The 19,865-nt window shown below is 38.7% G+C and overlaps 1 protein-coding gene across 1 annotated transcript; it reads left to right on the top strand.

Annotated features, from left to right (window-relative positions):
• Positions 1 to 1,796: 1,796 nt before the first annotated feature.
• Positions 1,797 to 12,419, top strand: RpS26 (ribosomal protein S26). The gene is made up of 4 exons (XM_076183597.1): positions 1,797 to 1,954; positions 8,647 to 8,824; positions 11,411 to 11,614; positions 12,362 to 12,419. The coding sequence occupies exons 1-3, from the start codon at positions 1,952 to 1,954 to the stop codon at positions 11,563 to 11,565; spliced, it is 336 nt and encodes a 111-aa protein (XP_076039712.1). The 5' UTR covers positions 1,797 to 1,951; the 3' UTR covers positions 11,566 to 11,614; positions 12,362 to 12,419.
• The last annotated feature ends 7,446 nt before the right edge of the window (positions 12,420 to 19,865 follow it).

The raw sequence follows: 19,865 nt of genomic DNA, 5'->3' as shown, positions 1-19,865 counted from the left end.
AAACAAAGAAGAACCCACCAACTATAGGCCAGTATCACTAACAAGCACCATTGCCAAAATTTGTGAGAAAATAATCAAGAATAGATGGGTAAAACATCTGGAAGACAATGACATATTAAACCCAAGACAATTCGGATTCAGACAAGGAAGATCATGCTCCACAAACTTAATATGCTTTTACTCAAGACTAATAGACATAGTGCAAGAAAGAAATGGATGGGCTGATTGTGCATTCCTAGACTTGCAAAAAGCCTTTGACAAAGTACCACACAGAAAACTACTAAAAAAACTGGAACACATAGGAGGAATACAGGGAAACCTACTAAAATGGATAGAGGACTTTCTGACTGGTAGAAAGATGAGAGTAGTGCTCAGAGAAAAATATTCAGACTGGAAAGAGGTGATCAGTGGAGTACCGCAAGGATCTGTGCTGGCACCAATAATGTTTGCTATCTATATGAATGACATGGATGAGGACGTGAACTGCTACATGAGCTTCTTTGCCGATGACGCCAAACTGCTAAGGAAAATAGAAACTGATGAGGACTGTGAAGCACTGCAAGAAGACCTAAATAGGGTATGGAACTGGAGTCAGAAATGGGAAGTGGACTTTAATACTAAGAAGTGTAGCATAATGGAGTTTGGAAAAAGCAAAAACAGAATATCAGGAAAATATACAATTGGAACCAAAGAAGTAAAGAAAGTAGGATCCGAAAAAGATTTGGGAGTAATTATCACGAACGACTTGTCCTATGATATACAGATTAACAAAATTGTCGGGGAGACTTACAACTTGCTAAGATCAATAAAAGTGGCGTTCACATACTTGGACGAAGACATGATGAAAAAAATATTGGTTACATTGATAAGGCCTAGATTAGAGTATGCAGCGACATTGTGGTCCCCCAGTACCAAAAAGAATATAAAGAAAATAGAAAGAATCCAAAGAGCAGCTACAAAAATGGCACCTGCACTTGCAAACCTATCATACGAAGAGAGATTGGCTAAACTGGAGTTACCGACACTGGAGCAAAGAAGAGAGAGAGGTGACCTATTGACCATCTACAGAATCATGAAAGGCACAGAGGTACTCGATAGTGAGAACTTACTTAACTGGGACAAAAGAAACACAAGAGGACATGGAAAGAAAATAAAAAAACATAGCTATAGAAGAGAACTGAAGAAAAACAGTTTTCCTCATAGAGTTTTGGACACTTGGAACAAACTGGACAATGAAATAGTATGCGCAAAAACCATACTAGACACTGCAAGATACAAAGGCGGGACAACACGAGCATAGCTCCCCTTCCCGCAAAATACAACTAGGTAAATACAACTAGGTAAAATACACACACACACACACACACACACACACACATATATATATATATATATATATATATATATATATATATATATTATTGTTACATCTTTAGAGGTCTGACGATTCGATTCAGGGTAAACGTCATTTAGTCTTTAATTAACTACATTTCCCACTTTCTTGCGCATGTTAAGATGTTGTCTCTTACATGTAAAATTGTGACAGATTAAGATTACAATAAATAAACGAATTATGTATATTGTAAGTTTTGATAATTATTCATGTTATGTACATATAACGTCAGAAACCACGCAAAGTCACGCGATGGATTTGGGATATTGTAGGTATTAGTATTGTAATATAGTATTGCGGGTTAGCCGCGATTATTACTGAGGGTCCACGGCCCCACAGTCTACAATTATAAATTGGGACACGTCTTAATTCTGTAATATTTTGAAAAGTAATTTATTTTAATATTAATAAATGCATGATATGGATATATAAACGAGAAAATAAGTTATACATTTTTTGGTTCTTTTGTCTAAAAGAACCAACGGCCATGTCCTATGTTCACGTTTGTTGTCGTTCTCTTCGGATTGGCTGCCTGCAGGGAAGGTAGACGACAGAAAAATGGTAAGTTATTTGTTTGATTATTAGTGTTATGATTGCTTAATTTTGTATGGTTTTTTATATTTACATATCTCATGTGTAGGGTTTCAAGGTATTTGTGTAATTTTGGCTTTTTGGTGTGCTGCATTTGTGTAAACCAACTGAAAATATTCCTCATGGAGTTCCAAACATCACGCATGGCAGATAGTCATAGTGGCATGGAAGTACTGCTATTATCGTATACTACCAGTGTTTGATTTGCCTTGAAGCCAAGAGCTGTATGAAGGTTAATGAATTAAAATGAGTCTTGGGTATTTAGTAAACCTTGTGTAATGTTTATTACGGCAGTAATTTTCTTATTGAAGTAAGTGTAGTTGGCTGAAGTAGTGACAATCGATGTCGTTGAGAGATTTTTTTGGTAGTCCGATTTATTGAATGAAATTGCTCTCATATGAAAATCATCACCAGTAATGATGTACCTTTTGGCTAATTAGGAAGCATTTACTAAAAAAGGTCAATTGATATATCCTTTGGTGGCACAATGTAGTAGAATAAACCAGTGTAGTCATTTGATTGTACCCTAATACCGGTTTTGTTATTGAGCATGAACATTGCTAAATTATCGTCATTCTATTGTAGTTTATTTTAAATTTGCCTAATAGTAAGGGACAAAATGTGGTATAGTTGAAATATTTTCGTTTGGCTTCCCACCCTGGTGCATCATCATCATGATGTAGGGCAGCACCATTGCTGATGTCACATTAATAATATTTAATAATTTTATTTGGCATTGAATTAATATACATTAATAATATGAAAAGAACACCTAGTTCAATATAACAATAATAATTGCTGAAGATAGCACTATAAAAGCATGTAAGCTTATTTCCAGTTGTATAGTGTAATCGGGAAAAATTCCATTCCATATGTACTCAAACTGATATCTAGTGTGAAACTTGCAATGTCTAATCTAATAGATCCTTATGAAACAAGTTAATCTTAGTGTAACCATTCTATGATTCTGGTTAGATTCCAGTCATGTAAGCACATAGGTACCATGAAATGTACATTGTCCAATAGCTCTTAACTTATAATCAAATGTAACCATTCTGCCAAAAAGATATTTCAAATGCTAAAGAATAAATTGAAAAAAAATTGCATAATAGTCAGAGAATTCTAATATGTTCATGATAGAAATGGCATTGCAGTGGTAGGTAGTGGGAATGTTGCGAGAAGTATTTTTTCAATATTTCTTAACCGCTTCAGTACGAGTCAAAATCTCATGTGCAGCATCTGCTGCCGTATGTACAATGCGTCCCATTACCCGCATGGTAAAATATAAATTCACTGCTGTATTACTCTGTTTCTTACTCTGAGTAATAATAAACAGAGAAAACATGATCAGACTAATTCACAGAATCGGGGTAACTCGTCAACTACAAAAATTATAATCAAGACTCAAATGCTAGCATCCTCATGTATCCATTCGCTCTTCTTTATACCTATGTAGGCATCATTGCTCCGAAGTGATTAATATTTATATGTGGGAAAATTTTTACTAAGAAAATTTGTTAGTTGTAATGTAAGCATAGAAAAAAAATTACAATATGCTATGTGAGCAGTTAAGAAATTTTTCAAATACCAACAATTTAGAATTTACTAGAGTGCATTGTGTTAACTTGCAGTAGATGTCCCGGAAGGGGACTTTATCAGGGCTGTACTTCCAGCTCTGAACGGCTACTGATGTGGCAGCAGTGGCAACGATGTGTGCTGAAATTTGTTGATATTGTATCTTTGCCTCAAGAAAATATAGCTCCTGACCCTTCCATGTTTTATCCAAGTTATGTTCAAATTCGTAAAATGTTTTGGATGCTATTGCACTAGGGGCAAGAGATTCCAGTCATTGACTACCCAGTAACAGAGTTAGTTCTTATTCTTGTGACGTTCACTGATCTTTGAGCACAAAAACATCCTAACAAACATCTTCATTATATATATCACTCAGGATCTTGTGTTTCCATCATGTCCACCTTGCTCTTCTATATGCAGGTGTTGGCAGTCCCAGGTTCTGTAGCTTCATAGTTTGGATATTACTGACAAAACTAACTGGAATGCTTATATAAAAAAAAAAAAAAAAAAAAACATACCAATACAAGACTCCATTTGAGCCAGTAAAGGATTCTCAGTAAAATTCCAGAAAAATGCTAGCGTGGATAGCTAGGTCAAACACCACCAGAGGTGTCACCGTCTATGATGTCAGCCAATAGCGCGTCATTTTATGCGTACGCCATTCAGATGGCCAAATTTACATATCGTGGGAAATTTAATTCATAAAAATGTCGCGTGAGTGTATTTTAGTATGAGCATAGTAAATTTCAACCAATCACATCATCAGTTACATATAGGTACATGGAAACATGAAAAAACATGGCAGCCTGCATTCAGCAATAAATTGAAAATTTGTTCACATTTCAACGAGAAAAATGAGCTAGAAAACTCCAATAAATGGGAAACAGACACAAATAAACAGAAACTACTAGCCTCACAGATTATTCTGATACAAAACCAGGGCAGGGTATCACGGGAGAGCTGAGAAATCGTAAGTAAAAACAAGTTTTTTCTATCAGGTCGGGTAACGACAACGTCAAACGTGTTGTGGCATCTCGGCCGCTGATGCAGACGTGTCTGTCAAATCGTCTTTGCATGCTTTATCATGATCTATACTGGTACTCTAACCTAATGTAAGTTAGTATACTCCAGTTATATCTTGCTATTGAACATTGAATGAATAACTATACTTGTTGATGCATCATTCCTTGGGCTGCTATATTGGCTAATCAAGGTAATAGTAAACAGTTATTTCGTAGTTTTCCCAACTTTCTGATGCTTGAAAAACGAAGGCTAGGGTACTTCCAACCTCTCAGGTGAATTAGGCACTACATTTCCAAAAGTGTTGTTACAAACAACGTCATGTATTTGGACTAGGCTACACACTTTTTGGCCCGATTTCTGGAGACAAAATAGACCTGATTTGGTACCCTTCAAAATGCAATACAGTATCTCGGGAACTAGGAAAGCTAGATGGATAATTCAAATTGCATTGTACTCATAGTGACTTTCTGCATCACATGAGAACCACTTTAGTTCAAATATCAGGAATTCCATTTTCATGTTGACCTAGCTAGCATGGATATTTAATGTGAAACTTCATTATCTGATGGCTCCTGACCTATGTTAAAATAAATGTTCCACAGAAAAATACATCTTTGAAATGCAAAGCAATAAAAGAAAGTAAGAAATAAAACCAAGAATTTTTTATCATCTGGCAAAAGTTGTCTTTAAGGTCAGGTTGGGTGCAAGCTATCTAGTAGTAGATCCTTCCCGAGTTGCAACACAATTTGCTCCCGTCTCCAGTGCTAACCACGGCATAGTAAATTACTAGTAATTGGGTTCAAATTATCTTGGTGTGGTTACTCTAGAATTTTAGTAATCAGTTTTGCCATGTTCATCACTAGATTGGTTGTGCATAATTCCAGGAGCCATACATTAGTATACTGCCAAGTTGGCACTAAAATTAAATTTAATGTGATTATTTTTTAATGCCAATATGCTTTATTTTCAAGATGACCTACTAGTAAAGTGTGTAAATTTTTATGGTATGATTCCAGAACCTTGCAAACATATTTTTACTTGCCAACTCTTGATGCCAACTGGTTTCTAAAATATTGTCCTTGCTTTCCTCAAATCTCAGGCCATCTTTGTTTACAATCTCCACTACACCAGGATCTCCTTTACATCATAGTCCTGTACAGTTTACTCTTTTCCAAAGGAAGGGGGTAGTTATGCATACCCCATGTGGAAATGCAGATACATTTCATCATGAAGTTTTTTATTACAATAAATATCAATTATTGCAACCATATCGAATGATGTTATATAACACCTGTTTCATGTTAAGTATATTTTTATTTCAACAGTCAACATAAAAATTGGGTTTAATGGAATACAGTACATTTGAATTTGCATTGTGCTAGTTTTGATAGATTGTTCAAATGCAGAAAAGGTTATGTGCATCAAAATAGTGTTTATACCTGAAGTGATAGCATGTAAAATATCAGCTAAATGGTCAGAAAAAGATTCCAAATTAATGATGACACGGAATTTTAACATTAAACTTGTGTTGACAAGTAGCTCTTAACAAAATTTAACCTAACACAACCATTAAATAGGGAAAATATAGATTGGACAAGTGCAAAAAAGAAAAGTGAAAAATATGTTTGTAAGATAGAACCCAGAAAAGGTAATTTGGTAGATGGTGTTCATGCTGCTAACCATTTTGGTACTATTAAGCATACATAGGCATCATGACACAAGGATGCCGGCATTGGCATCTTGAAAATATAGATTTTTTGTAGTCGTATGTGAGTTGCCCCAGATTCTGTGAACTGGTTTGATCACATTTTGTTTATGTTTCTCAGAGTAAAAGAAAGCGAATAATACAGTGGTGACTATATTTTATAATGTGAGTAGTGTAATGCAAATTACATATGGCAGTCAATGCTGTGAGCAAGAATTTGAGTCATACTGAAGTGGTTAATAGGACCACAGAACTCAAGGATTGGATTGGTATGTGTTTATGTTCTGTTATTCTTGCAGTAAATGAAGACAGGTGTCACCACTGCCATGTAAAGCATGTGCTGTCATGGCTGGTTATGCCATCTGTAGATTATTCTTGTCAAGCTTGTTCTTGTGCCTGTAAATGTCGAGCTTAATCATACAGGTGGTGCTTTCCAACAGGCCTTTGTATCAGCTGCCCCTACATAGCTGCTGTTGGGTAAAAATCCAGACTCCCACAATGATATTTAACTTCAAACTTGCTGTCTGATAGCTCTTAACCCCATCCATACAGTGACACCTACGTATCATGAGGAGCAAGTGGGTACGCGAGGCTGCCATATCGGCGTCTTGATTATATTTATTGTAGTTGTACCTACGTGACCCCCATACTCTGTAAACTGGCTTCATCATATTTTCTATGGTTATCAAAATTCACGGGTGAAAGAGAACGAGCATTACAGGGGTTACTATATTTTTTATAATGCGAGTATTATGACACAACATTGCATGTCTGGCAGCTAATGCTGCCCGCGAGATTTTGGCCCGGAGTGAAGGGGTTAACCTTGTATTGCATAACTATTCCATTAAAAATAAAATCTTTCAGGCACTAAAAAAAAAATATTTTATGCATGATACTGGAGTAAAACTGCCAGTTGACTTTTAGATGGCACCACTCAATGAACAAAACCCCCAAGAACATTCAGGATATGGAGTGACTTGAGCTATGATTTCAGTCATTTATAAAAAGAAACTAACAGAGGTCCATGTAACCACTTCAGTATGACTCAAATTCTCTCTCGCAGCATCGACTGCCATGTGTTGCTTGCATCACACTACTCGCATTATAAAAAAAAACTCACTGCTGTGTAACTCGTTCAAATGTCGACATTTGCAGTGTATCCTGATTACCGTGGCCCCTTATGACCTTTGGTATGTCAAACACTGCTAAAGTAAATTTACTATAATCAGGAATGGTATTAGACATTGATGCCATCTTCAAGATTAGTAATACAGAGAATGAAATGAGGCTTTACATAATAAATATGCACACTTCATTTTGGATTGTGTAAATATCAAAGTCTGAGTACAATATATGCTTGGTGCTTGGATATGTTTATGTTTTAACATGTTTACTGTTGTAGGAAAATTAGTTCCATGCTTTGTTCTGCTTTGAGATTGGATAGGGGTTTGTAGGTATGGCTAGCATTCATTTTTATGCAGTATTCAGAGAATTGTATTAATGAAAAAATTGTGTGTATTATGTAGAGATGATTAGGCATTGAAGAAGTCTCGTTCTATTTACTCATTATCTAGGAAAACATTGCATAAGCTTATTTTTATAAGGGGAGGAAACTCCTATTGGTATATTCATGCTCTAAAATAGGATTAGTTTTGGAAACGGGTATGTTATAACACATTTGTTAATGTTCACTATAAACCCACTATCGGGTAAATAATATCGGAAGTACAGGAAAACTATATCTCGACTACTATCTGTAGTCCTCTTCAAGAGGACTACAGATAGTAGTCGAAATATAGTTTTCCTGTACTTCCGATATTATTTCTCCGATAGTGGGTTTATAGTTAACAGGATTAGTTTCGTTTCCATTATGAACTCCAACACCAACACTTTGTGGCACATTGCTTGGACTGGGTGACAGTCTTGTTTCCGTTGCTTGGAGTCTCGGGATGACTGAGTAATGTGGTTGCATCCCACATAAATGATCAGAGTATAAACCATAGGTTTGACATGAAAATGGGTACTGGTAGTGCTACTTTATATAGTTGAATCGTTAGGTTTCCTGATAATGGTTATGTTGTATAAAAATTCCCCTGCTGATATATGGACAGTCCAGCACTTCTTCACAGAATATGGAAGGGCCCGAGGTCCATTGTATACTATTTTTGGGCTCGCAAATTACCCGTTGAGCTTAGGCAGCTTTGATTTTTGTGTGTGACTGTTTACCCATTTGTGGTGTACAGGAAAGGAGCAACACTTGCGATGTCATGTGTCTTATTGATTATCATATCTATGAAACTATAAAGTATTAAGTTGGTGGATAAGGGAAATTGATTTAAAAACTTGTTTTTATTTACAGACTTCTAAGCGCAGAAATAATGGGAGGTCAAAGCACGGAAGGGGCCATACAAAGCCCGTCCGTTGCACCAATTGTGGACGCTGTGTGCCCAAGGACAAAGCCATCAAAAAGTTCCAGATTCGCAACATTGTTGAGGCTGCAGCAGTCAGGGACATTACTGAGGCATCAGTGTACAATGGTTTGTGATAGAACCTTCAGTATTGTATTCCAGAAGTCTGCCAAACAAATTTATTTGATTGATGTATGTTCAAAATGTTGCCAGTACTTCAAGTGAAATGTAGCTGGATTTCTGATAGGTACAGATTGATAATCGGGATTTACTGCATGTCTGGCAATTGTAGAAATCAGGTTTAAAATGTGCTTTGTTTGGGAGGGTGCGTGCACAAAGAAAGTTAAGCATGAATGTTGGCAAAAGTATTGACGATGTGCAAGGAATGATAATGGCAAGAAGATGCAATGGTGAAATAAAAAATGATTGAAGTGAATTTTTTTTAGATGGTGTCACCTGTATGTGTGTACACGTGTCTATGGATACATATGAGGATGTAGTGTTGCCATTACAAGAGTGTGCTTGACCATAAAGTTAAAGGTACTGAGTTGTGGATGTGTTTTGGATCACATGTAGGAGGTAATGGAGTTGTGGTGGATGTAGATTATTGAGCAATGGAAGGCAGTAATGTCAGGGGACAGTGGGAACTCTCATTAGGAAAGGGTATCATGGGATAAACATAAAAGGCCATGTGATTAGGTGATGATGCTCAATGAGTAGAGACTTTCTATTTAAAGGAAGTGAAATGAAAGTCATATAAGGGTATTAGGATTGTTTGGACACATGGAAAGAATGAGTGAAGAAAGATTAGTAAAAGAAGTGGGGAAGGCATAGGTGGAAGGAGTGAATATGAGGGGACGTCCTAGGATGAGATGGATGGATGGGGTGAAAGGGGCATTACAAAAGAGAGGAATGTCTGTGGAGGAAGGACAGGAGAGGACAGAAGATAGAGGTGAATGGAGAGGGGTTGTGTATAGATGATGCTGTGATGCATAAGGGGGAGTGGGTGGGGGATGGGGGCTGAGGAAGTATGTATGAGAAGAAGAAAAATTGACGCAGCCCGAAGGGATTTCTCCCAGTCTTCTCCTTTTCTGCATGAGGGGATGGAGAGGGGGGGTTGTCGAAGTTGTGAAGCGGCCTTGCTGTGGATGTGCTGTGTCTTGTGACACTGCTTCTGACCCAGGGCAGTGAACAGGATGCAGGGATGACCCATCATCCAGGAGGTGCCAAGATAAGGAGAAGGGTGGAGGGGAGTGGAATATATAGGAAATGGAATGGATGGGAGTGGTTTCTATGCCTTTTTCTTTTTGGCTACCCCCCCAAGTAGGGGAAAAAAGCCTTTGGTATATGTATGTATGAAATTGTGTACAAAATACGGTTGGAGTTACTAAGATGGATTGAGTGTGAGGTTAGGTAGAGTGGGTATAGAAAGAGCTGGCAGATTAGATTAAACAAGTAATACAGGAATACTTCACTATACGACTGAGTTGTGTTCCCAGCTAACTGGTTGCAGTGTGAAAATTTGTATATCGAGGTGGGTTTTACATATAAATAGGGGGGTTGTGTTCATGGACCCTGTCAACCCCCTCCCCCTCAATTTTTGCCTCCTGGGGCTTTCACATACACCCAACATTTGTTTTGCCTACTTTTTAGCACTTAGTCATATAGTGAGGTATACCTGTACTTGGGTAGTTTAAGCATATGGAAAGGATGAGCAAAAAAGAGTGAAGGATGTGATGGATGGGGGTAAATTTAAGGGGAAAGACTAAGGGGTGGATGAAATGGGCACTTGGTGTAAGAGGTATGTTAAGCAGGGCAAAAGAAAGGTGTGAGCGAAGAATGACCATGTGTGAATGAATGTGAAATTGGTACAACCAAAAAGGTATTTCACCTCTACTAAGTCCTTGAATTGAATTAGAGGGAAGGTCACCATGTAATGAAAGTGATGGTTGTTGAGCCCAAATTATGGTGCATTGCCTCGGACCTAGGCAGCCTTGCGAGGGACATGGATGACCCTTCATGCTCAAGGAGCTGAGACAGAACTGGGCAAAATAATTACAGGAGAAGGGTCGGTGCGTGCTTTGACTGGGCCACCCCCTTTTACAGGCTAAATGCTCTTTTGACATGTGTACATATACAGGACCTGCTGTGGGTACTCGCATGCTTCATCCTTTGACCTGAGTAGTGGGTTGGAGATAATGTGGCTCTTCATCCACTAGGAGCCGACATGGAACAACAAATGGGTGAAGGATGGTACCGCTCACTCGTGTGGATTAAAGGGTCTTTTTGTACATGTTTGTATATATCCACAGGCTTTGCAGTAAAAGTATTGTCTGACTGCTGGACAGAGGACAAAGATCTAAGATGGAAAGGACAGCAAATGTATTTGGGATGGGTGAAGGATGATTGCATACTTTGACTTGGCTGATCCATTGTATGGCCTTTTAGGGATAATATTACAGTGAATCACAAGAACAATAATTGGTACATCGTTTCCTGTTATTTTGTTAGATTAAAAACATTGAATATGTGTCAGTAAGTAATATCTGCATCTTTCTATCAATACATCGAGGATCCCCCCCTAAGGGAGGTAGGCAAATCAAATGGCCTGTACCCGCTCCCATCCGCTACCCTTTCCTCCATTTATTTGTACTTTTGTTGCAGTGTAGAACATAATTGGAAATCAGTATAACATTTTTTTGCCTAATTTTTCAGTATATCAGCTACCCAAGCTATATATCAAGCAACACTACTGCGTATCTTGCGCAATCCACTCCAAGGTGGTAAGGAATCGCAGTAGGGAAGCAAGGAAGATTCGGACTCCTCCTCCTAGGTTCCCACGTGCCCCTGTAAGTTCCGTCACAAAGTGAACTCAGAATGGATACGAAAACTAATTCTGTGTTATTCTTCCCTCCAAGAGTTGAGTATTTTTGTTGTTTCTTTTTTTTTTTTTTTTCCTTGCTATGTCCTCTGAATTGGGATTTATACATAGTTCATTGGTTACAAGAATTTTTGACCTGTATGATATGGTGGGAAGAATGGACACGTGCATGCATAGACCTTGGCATATGTGGTGAACAAGTGAATATAGTGTTTGTAAACGCTGAAGAATAGAGCATGCTTGTTATAGTTAGAGGCAATATATCGTTATTGAAGGGAACAAGAAATTAGGGACATGCCTGAAAGAATTTACTTCATGAAAAACATTTTCCCCAATTTGTAACTACAGGTGGTAAATGAATAATGAAAGGTTGTTAAAAAATGTGCTGGGGAGGTAGGAATGTTATCAAAGGAGAGTAAAACAAATGTCGCAGAGATAGCGACAATTACCAGGGAATGTTTTTGGTAAAAAGAAGATTGGTTAGACAAGGTAAGGGACATTGTCCTATATTTCAGAGGTGGGTAAGATTTGATCTAAATTGAGCTCCATAACCAATTGAAAAAGAATGCCAGTATGTGATATTTCTTATTGAAGACATCATCCTATGGAGTGTACAGGCTTTTGCATAATTATTTCAGAACAATAGTGGTGTGATTTTGAATGGGAATAGGTCTTAAATAGAAAATTTGTTGCTTCAATAACTGCTTAATATATATATTTTGTTAAGAAATAACTTCTTAAATGCCTTAGTCAACCAATATACTTATTTGAGTTTCACCTTTCAGGATGGCCAGAGACCCGGGCAGAATTAGTTTACTGTATTAAATAAAAAAAATTGTATCATTTTTGTATACTTATCCCTGGTAAGATATGAAAAGGCCTGTGAAGTGGTATTTAAAGTGATGTTACCTGGTAGTTGAAAGTATATATATATATATACAGTTGAACCTCGAAAGCCCGGACTAATTGGGGGTAAGGGTGGTCTGGTCATGCCAAAAGTCCGGTCATCGAAAATTTCACCCTAACGTCCGTAGATTTTCGTAGCGGTATATGTATAGGTAATGTATGATATGGCATAGAAACACATAAGAATAATGCTCTAACACTGTAATAATAACAATACTATAATAATAATACTAATAATTCTGTAATACAGGCATGTAAATGTACCATATATACAGTGTATTGAACTGTATTTTTTATTATGTACACTAAATATCGGAAGGTATGCACGCGGGACAGTGGTGGCGGCCAGGGTTGCCGTGTAGAATGGGAGTGTTGCCATACTGGGGCATACATTTTTCTCAGGTGTGTGCAGACTTTCATAGCAAGATATACTTGTCAAAATTTGACAAAATGTTGGTTCGAGTTTTTTACTCTTGAATGTATATAAGGCCCCCATGCCCTAACATATTCAGTAAGATATAAAAAATATATTTTTTTATATCATTATCGCTAAAAGCTGAAACTTTAGCGTATATTTTTCTACACGGTAAAAACGTATCTTTTGGGGTATGATATTTTATAAGTAACAATTACCAATAAGTCATATTTTGATGTACCATTTATTATTTGATAACTAGTTCTATGATTTTTAAACAAAAGTTTGAGTTTTTGAATGTTTTTAACGGTCCGCTGATATGTAGAAAGATTTTCCTCATGTCCTTGTGCAGTTGCCACTATTTTACTACGTTTTGGTACAGAATTCTACGAAATGACAGCCCTGGTGGCGGCTTGACTGGGCCGGGTTTGAGTGCACGTGAACGGCTGTCGCTGCCACCTGCCAGACAAATAGGGAACTTTGCTTGAAAAGTCCGCCCTTTGTTCATTTTGACCGGTCATACGAGGGTCCGGGCTTTCAAGGTTGGACTGTATATATATGTTCGTAAAGAGCTGGAGTCCAGGAGCCATGTTGGAAAATTTTCAAACCCTGGACTCGGAGTAACAGAATTTACTACCGACGCTTCGAACCCTGTCCGGGGTTTGTCTTCAGGGTTATACATCAGCAAAAGGAATCTGTTAAATAGTGTACCGGTGTTTCCTGGGAGAGGTCCCATCAGGTAGAACAGAGTTGCAATTTTAACAGAATTTCACACCAGTAAAACTCCCCGATATGGAGAAAGTATTACAAAATTGTATATAAGAGGCAAGAACATGCTGGTACCACAATATATTTTGGTACACAAGGGTATATATATATATATATTCATGAAGTAAGGAATCAGGTTTTCTTTGATGCATGTAGAATTAAATACGACAGCATTCTGACAATTGTTCAACTTTTTCTTAATGTTTTCTATTTGTCTTATCAACTTTTTTCCAGTTGTAGGGTGAGCTGATATAAGTTCTCCATAGTTCTCCATTTAATATTCTCCAGCTTTCGTCTTCAAAGAGACATCATCAGGATTGACAAAATTTCTGCAATAATGAATACAAATGTTGGTACATATAAGTTACAAAATAAATTACAAATACAAATATACAGGTAGAACAAAAGATATATAACGAGAGTTATTACTTATGTCTACAAGGAAAGTACAAATGATAGAGAGAAAGGTTTAAATACATAAACTGCTATCCGAGTTCCCATTACGGAGTCTGGCTGATCGTCTGAGTGGTGGGGGAGTGGGGGATGGGAGGGGACCTCAATGTAGCGATGTCTCAGGTTAGCGCTACTGTACAGCTTGATACTGGACGTCATGTCCGACTGAATGTTTATAGTGGGGGCAGAGTCCCTGATGTGGAATGCCTCCAAGAGTTTCAACCTTCTAGGGTCCTCATTGTACGCAATAATATTGGTACATTGAACTAAGGTGTCTCTGTCAATATTTCGATTGTGATATTTTAAATAATGGTCCTTGATCGCTCCATCCTGTTGGTGAAAAGTTAGTCTTCGGCTGAGAGTACATCTGGTGTGCCCGACGTATGTGATATTGCGAGACGTACAATTCTCGGCTGGACATTTGAATAAATACACCACGTTGGCTTTAGATGTAAAGTCAGCTCGACTATTACAGTTGTTTTTCATCACCATTGAACAGGTTCTAGGGTTACGATAGTATATAAGGACTGATCTCATGGTTCTCTTTAGTGGGGTGACAATTTTTCTTAATTATGTCTTTGATTGCTTTTTCATCCTTTTTGTAAGCATCACTGAAGGTGTTACGATAAAAAACGTTAATAAAATTAGGCTTATTGGCGCTTTGGTAAAATCTCCATTAACCCAGATCTTCAAGAACATCTACAGAATGAGTGCACCAAAACTTGGCACCACCATTCTAGCCAGCAACTTTCACCCCGTTTAAAAGAAGCCGCTAAACAGTTACGGTAAAACAAGCGTATTGTGATTAGAAAAGCGGACAAGTCGTCTTGTTTTGTGATTTTAGACAGGGAAGACTACATCAGAAAATGTAATACCATCTTACAAGACCATTCTAAGTTTAAACTAATTACTCGTAACCCTGTAGACAGTGTTAAAAAGAAATTGAACAAATTAATTTCGGTAGGCAATGCTCAAGTTGGTGGTTTTAAATTTGATAAAATTACAGGAGATTTTAACCCTGGTTATTTTTACGGTAACATAAAAACCCATAAATTGTCACACCCACTTAGACCCATCATTTCCCAGATTCCAACCCCTACCTACAATGTGGCCAAAAAATTACATAATGTGATTTCCCCCTACATCCCAAATCCTTATTCCCTCCGCTCATCTGACGAGTTCATTGATATCTTGAGACTCAACAAACCTGAAGGCTTTATAGCTTCGCTGGATGTGGAAAATTTATTCACTAATATCCCCCTCATTAGAACTATTAACATCATTCTCCAGTATGTGTACCAACACCCTGTACTCCCACCACCCCCTATTCCCATGGACACCATGAAAGAAATGTTAACTATTTGTACAACTGAGGCCCCGTTCAGATGCCCCGAAGGTAAACTGTATGTACAGACCGATGGAATTGCAATGGGCTCGCCCTTGGGCGTTTTATTTGCTCAGTCCTTCATGTCACATGTGGAGGAAACAACATTTCTCGCGAGTGAACTTGAACCCAAAATATACTGTAGATATATTGACGATATTTTCGTATGTACACTCTCCAGAGAGCACCTGGAAAAATTAAAACTGCGTCTACAGGACATTTCGGGTTTAAATTTCACAGTAGAAATGAACACAAATGGTAAACTTCCTTTCCTTGATGTCCTGGTTGATTCCACCTCTACTAATTTTATTACCAGTGTTTACCGTAAACCCACCAACTTAGATAAATGTATGAACGGTAACAGCGAATGCAGTGATAGTTATAAGAAAGGTGTTATTAGAGCATACGTCAGAAGAGCTATAAAAGTATGTTTGTCCTGGGAAACACTACATGCAGAACTCCAGCATGTACGACAAATGCTCACCAATAATGGTTATGCTAACTGTGATTTTGACCGCATAACCAATAAATTACTGTGTGAACTGGGATCCAACCAAAGCGCCAATAAGCCTAATTTTATTAACGTTTTTTATCGTAACACCTTCAGTGATGCCTACAAAAAGGATGAAAAAGCAATCAAAGACATAATCAAGAAAAATTGTCACCCCACTAAAGAGAACCATGAGATCAGAGTCCTTATATACTATCGTAACCCTAGAACCTGTTCAATGGTGATGAAAAACAACTAATAGTCAAGCTGACTTTACATCTAAAGCCAACGTGGTGTATTTATTCAAATGTCCAGCCGAGGATTGTACGTCTCGCAATATCACATATGTCGGGCACACCAGATGTACTCTCAGCCGAAGACTAACTTTTCACCAACAGGATGGAGCGATCAAGGACCATTATTTAAAATATCACAATCGAAATATTGACAGAGACACCTTAGTTCAATGTACCAATATTATTGCGTACAATGAGGACCCTAGAAGGTTGAAACTCTTGGAGGCATTCCACATCAGGGACTCTGCCCCCACTATAAACATTCAGTCGGACATGACGTCCAGTATCAAGCTGTACAGTAGCGCTAACCTGAGACATCGCTACATTGAGGTCCCCTCTCCCCCTCCCCTCAGACGATCAGCCAGGCTCCGTAATGGGAACTCGGATAGCAGTTTATGTATTTAAACCTTTCTCTCACTCTATCATTTGTACTTTCCTTGTAGACGTAAGTAATAACTCGTTATATATCTTTTGTTCTACCTGTATATTTGTATTTGTAATTTATTTTGTAACTTATATGTACCAACATTTGTATTCATTATTGCAGAAATTTTGTCACTCCTGATGATGTCTCATTGAAGACGAAAGCTCGAGAATATTAAATGGAGAACTTATATCAGCTCACCCTACAACTGGAAAAAAGTTGATAAGACAAATAGAAAACATTAAGAAAAAGTTGAACAATTGTCAGAATGCTGTCGTATTTAATTCTACATGCATATATATATACATATATACACACCTTTTTGTAATGGAGGTAGCCAAGTTGAAAGGCTTCCATACACTACACTTTCCTCCCTCTCATCTTAGTTCCTTGTGGATGAAGGGTCATCCCTGTCTCCTGCCCACTGCCCTGGGTCAGAAGCAATGCAGTAAGACACAGTACATTTATAGCAAAGCCACTTCACTTAAACAATGATCCCCATGCAGAAAATAGAGGAAGACTTGGTGTAATCCCTTCTGGATGTGTCAAAATAGGCACCCAACCACTCCTTGCTCCCTCGTTCCCCTGCTGCCATATATCCTTGCATCACAATATCATTTTTACACACCCATTTTCCACTTGCTCTGATCTACGTACTTCCTCGCTCAAAGCCCCTTTAACCCCATCCATTCATCTTGTCCTCGGATACCCCCTTGGGTTCACTCCCTCCACCTCTGCCTTCCACATCTCAGATACTAATCATCACCCATTCTTTCCACGTGTCCAAACCACCCCAATCTTTCATCAGCCCTATCTGTCGTCTTTTTACCCCCAGCTCTTCTTGCCTCGATTCGTACTATCCAACCTTGTAACCCCTATCATACATCTCAAACATTTTGTCTCTTAACACATTCAAACTTCCTCTCTGCCTCTTAAATCCTAAGTCTCCATCCCCACAGTGTCATCGGCCCAATCCTCTTTCTATCCATTCCCAGATTTCTATTATTTGTGACCATTTTTGATCCCCCAAAGCCTTTTATTTATTTTCTCAATGTTGTAGTGGGAAGCACTAAGAAAATGAGTGATGAGTGAGGAAAGTGGAGGAGAAATAGGAAAATATATGAAAGCAGCTGTTAAGATAGTGAGAGCAGGTAAGGCACCTGAGTTGGATGGATGCCATGCAGAATGTCAGAAGGAGGTACAGTTACGGTGGACTGAGTGGTGAGGTTATTTAGTGTTTGTTTAAGTGAGGGTAGAGTGCCTGTAGTTCCACTTTACAAGGAAAAGGGGGACAAGTGTGAGTGTAGTAGTTTCAGAGGAATCAGCTTGTAGAGTTGTTGTTGTTCTCTAGACTCTGTCCGAGCAGTCCCGTCTCCCCAAGGAATGCCACAGCTGAAACTGGGTTTTCCCACAAATCCTTTATAGAGTGTATGTTGTGTTGTTTGCGTGCATGATTGTGTATAATGCAATCTTCCATTATGTGTTGTATGGTATGGAGTGAAGTGTTACATCCTGGGCAGCTGTTCACAATGTGGTCATCCAGCCTCTTCTGATAGCTTAGAAGTGTTGGGTGGTGGCTACACTGCAGTCTGGCCAGGTGGACTCTAGGATTCAGAAGGGTGGATATCAGGGGGTCTGGCATGCAGCAGTGTGTTAATGGAGCCGTGAGTGATATTATGAATATGGCTTGTAGAGTGTAGTTGGGAAGGCTTGTGGGAGGGTCTTGATTGAGAGGAACAGAGTAATTAGTTAGGAACATGGGTTTCAGGACAGGTATGGATTGTGTACATCAGATTTTTGTGTTGACTTGTGAGAAAGGTAAGGATGTTTTTTGTTTTTTTTTTGCTTTAATTGATCTGGAAAAGGCTTACGACAGGGTAGACAGGGAGGTACTGCAGATGGGATAGGGGGAAAGCTGTTAAGGGCAGCCGAGTTTTTACGAGAGTAGTAGAGCCTGTGTTAGAATTGGAAATGGAGAGAGTGAATGGTTTGAAGTAAAGGTGGGACTTCGTCAGGGATATGTTATGTTGACCTGGCTATTCAATCTATAGATGGGGTGGTGGATGGGTAGTGGGTCAGGGGTTGGAGATGGTTAAAGAAAATGGAGAAAAGTGGGAAATAAGCCAGTTGTTTGCTGACGACACTGCGCTTGTAGCAGGATGATTGAGGAAGTTTGAGAAGATGTGTGAAAGAAGGAAGCTGAAGATAAATGTCGGCAAAAGTAAGGTGATGAGATGTACAAGGGGAGAGATTGACTGCAGGCTGGAAGTGACCATTAAGAGTGAGAGACTGGAGGAAGTGGATATTTTTCGATATTTGGGTGCAAATGTGGCAGGAAAGGGAGGAGTAGGGGTGGAGGTAGAATGTAGATTGAGAGAAGTGAGTAAATGCCTTGGATTAAAAAGTGTAATGAGAAATAGACATCTGGGAATGGATGCTAAGAAGAGGTTATATGAAGGAGTAATTGTGCCAACACCACTATGGGGCAGAAACATGGAACATGAGAGGAGTCTGAGAAATATGATAGTGGTTACTAGGCTAGATAGTGAGAAATGGGGAGGAGAACGGGTGGAAAGGGACTTGGGAGATAGGGTTGATGAAAGTATTAGGATGGTTTGGACACATGGAAAGAATGAAGAAAGATCAGTAAAAGAGGTGTGGAAGGAGTGAATATGAGGGGGCGTTCTAGGATGAAATGGATGGATGGGTGAAAGGGGCATTACAAAAGAGAGGAATGTCTGTTGAGGAAGGACAGAATGGAGAAGGGTTGTGTATGGATGATGCTGTGATGCATGAGGGGGATGGGAGGTGTGGAAGTATGTATGAGAAAAAATCTGATGCAGCCCGAAGGGATTTCTCCCAGTCTTCTTTTCTGCATGAGGGGACAGAGAGGGCGGGTTGCCGAATTTATGAAGCGGCCTTGCTGTGGATGTGCTGGCTTGCAACACTGCCTCTGCAGTGGACAGGATGCAGGGATGATCCATCATCTAAGAGGTGCCAAGATAAGAGGGAGGGTGGAGGGTAGTGGAATATGTAGAGAATGGAATGGGTGGGAGTGGTTTCTATGCATTTTTTTTTGGCTATCCCCTGTGTAAGGGGGAAAAAGCCTTTGGTATATGTATGTACAATCCTGTGGGGCTACAGAGCTCAAAG

Source organism: Oratosquilla oratoria, chromosome 4, assembly GCF_046742065.1.
Source record: "Oratosquilla oratoria isolate Oo_2021 chromosome 4, ASM4674206v1, whole genome shotgun sequence".
Lineage (NCBI taxonomy): Eukaryota > Metazoa > Arthropoda > Malacostraca > Stomatopoda > Squillidae > Oratosquilla > Oratosquilla oratoria.
The sequence above is the reverse complement of the archived record's forward strand: the minus strand, read 5'-3'. Positions and strand labels throughout refer to the sequence as shown.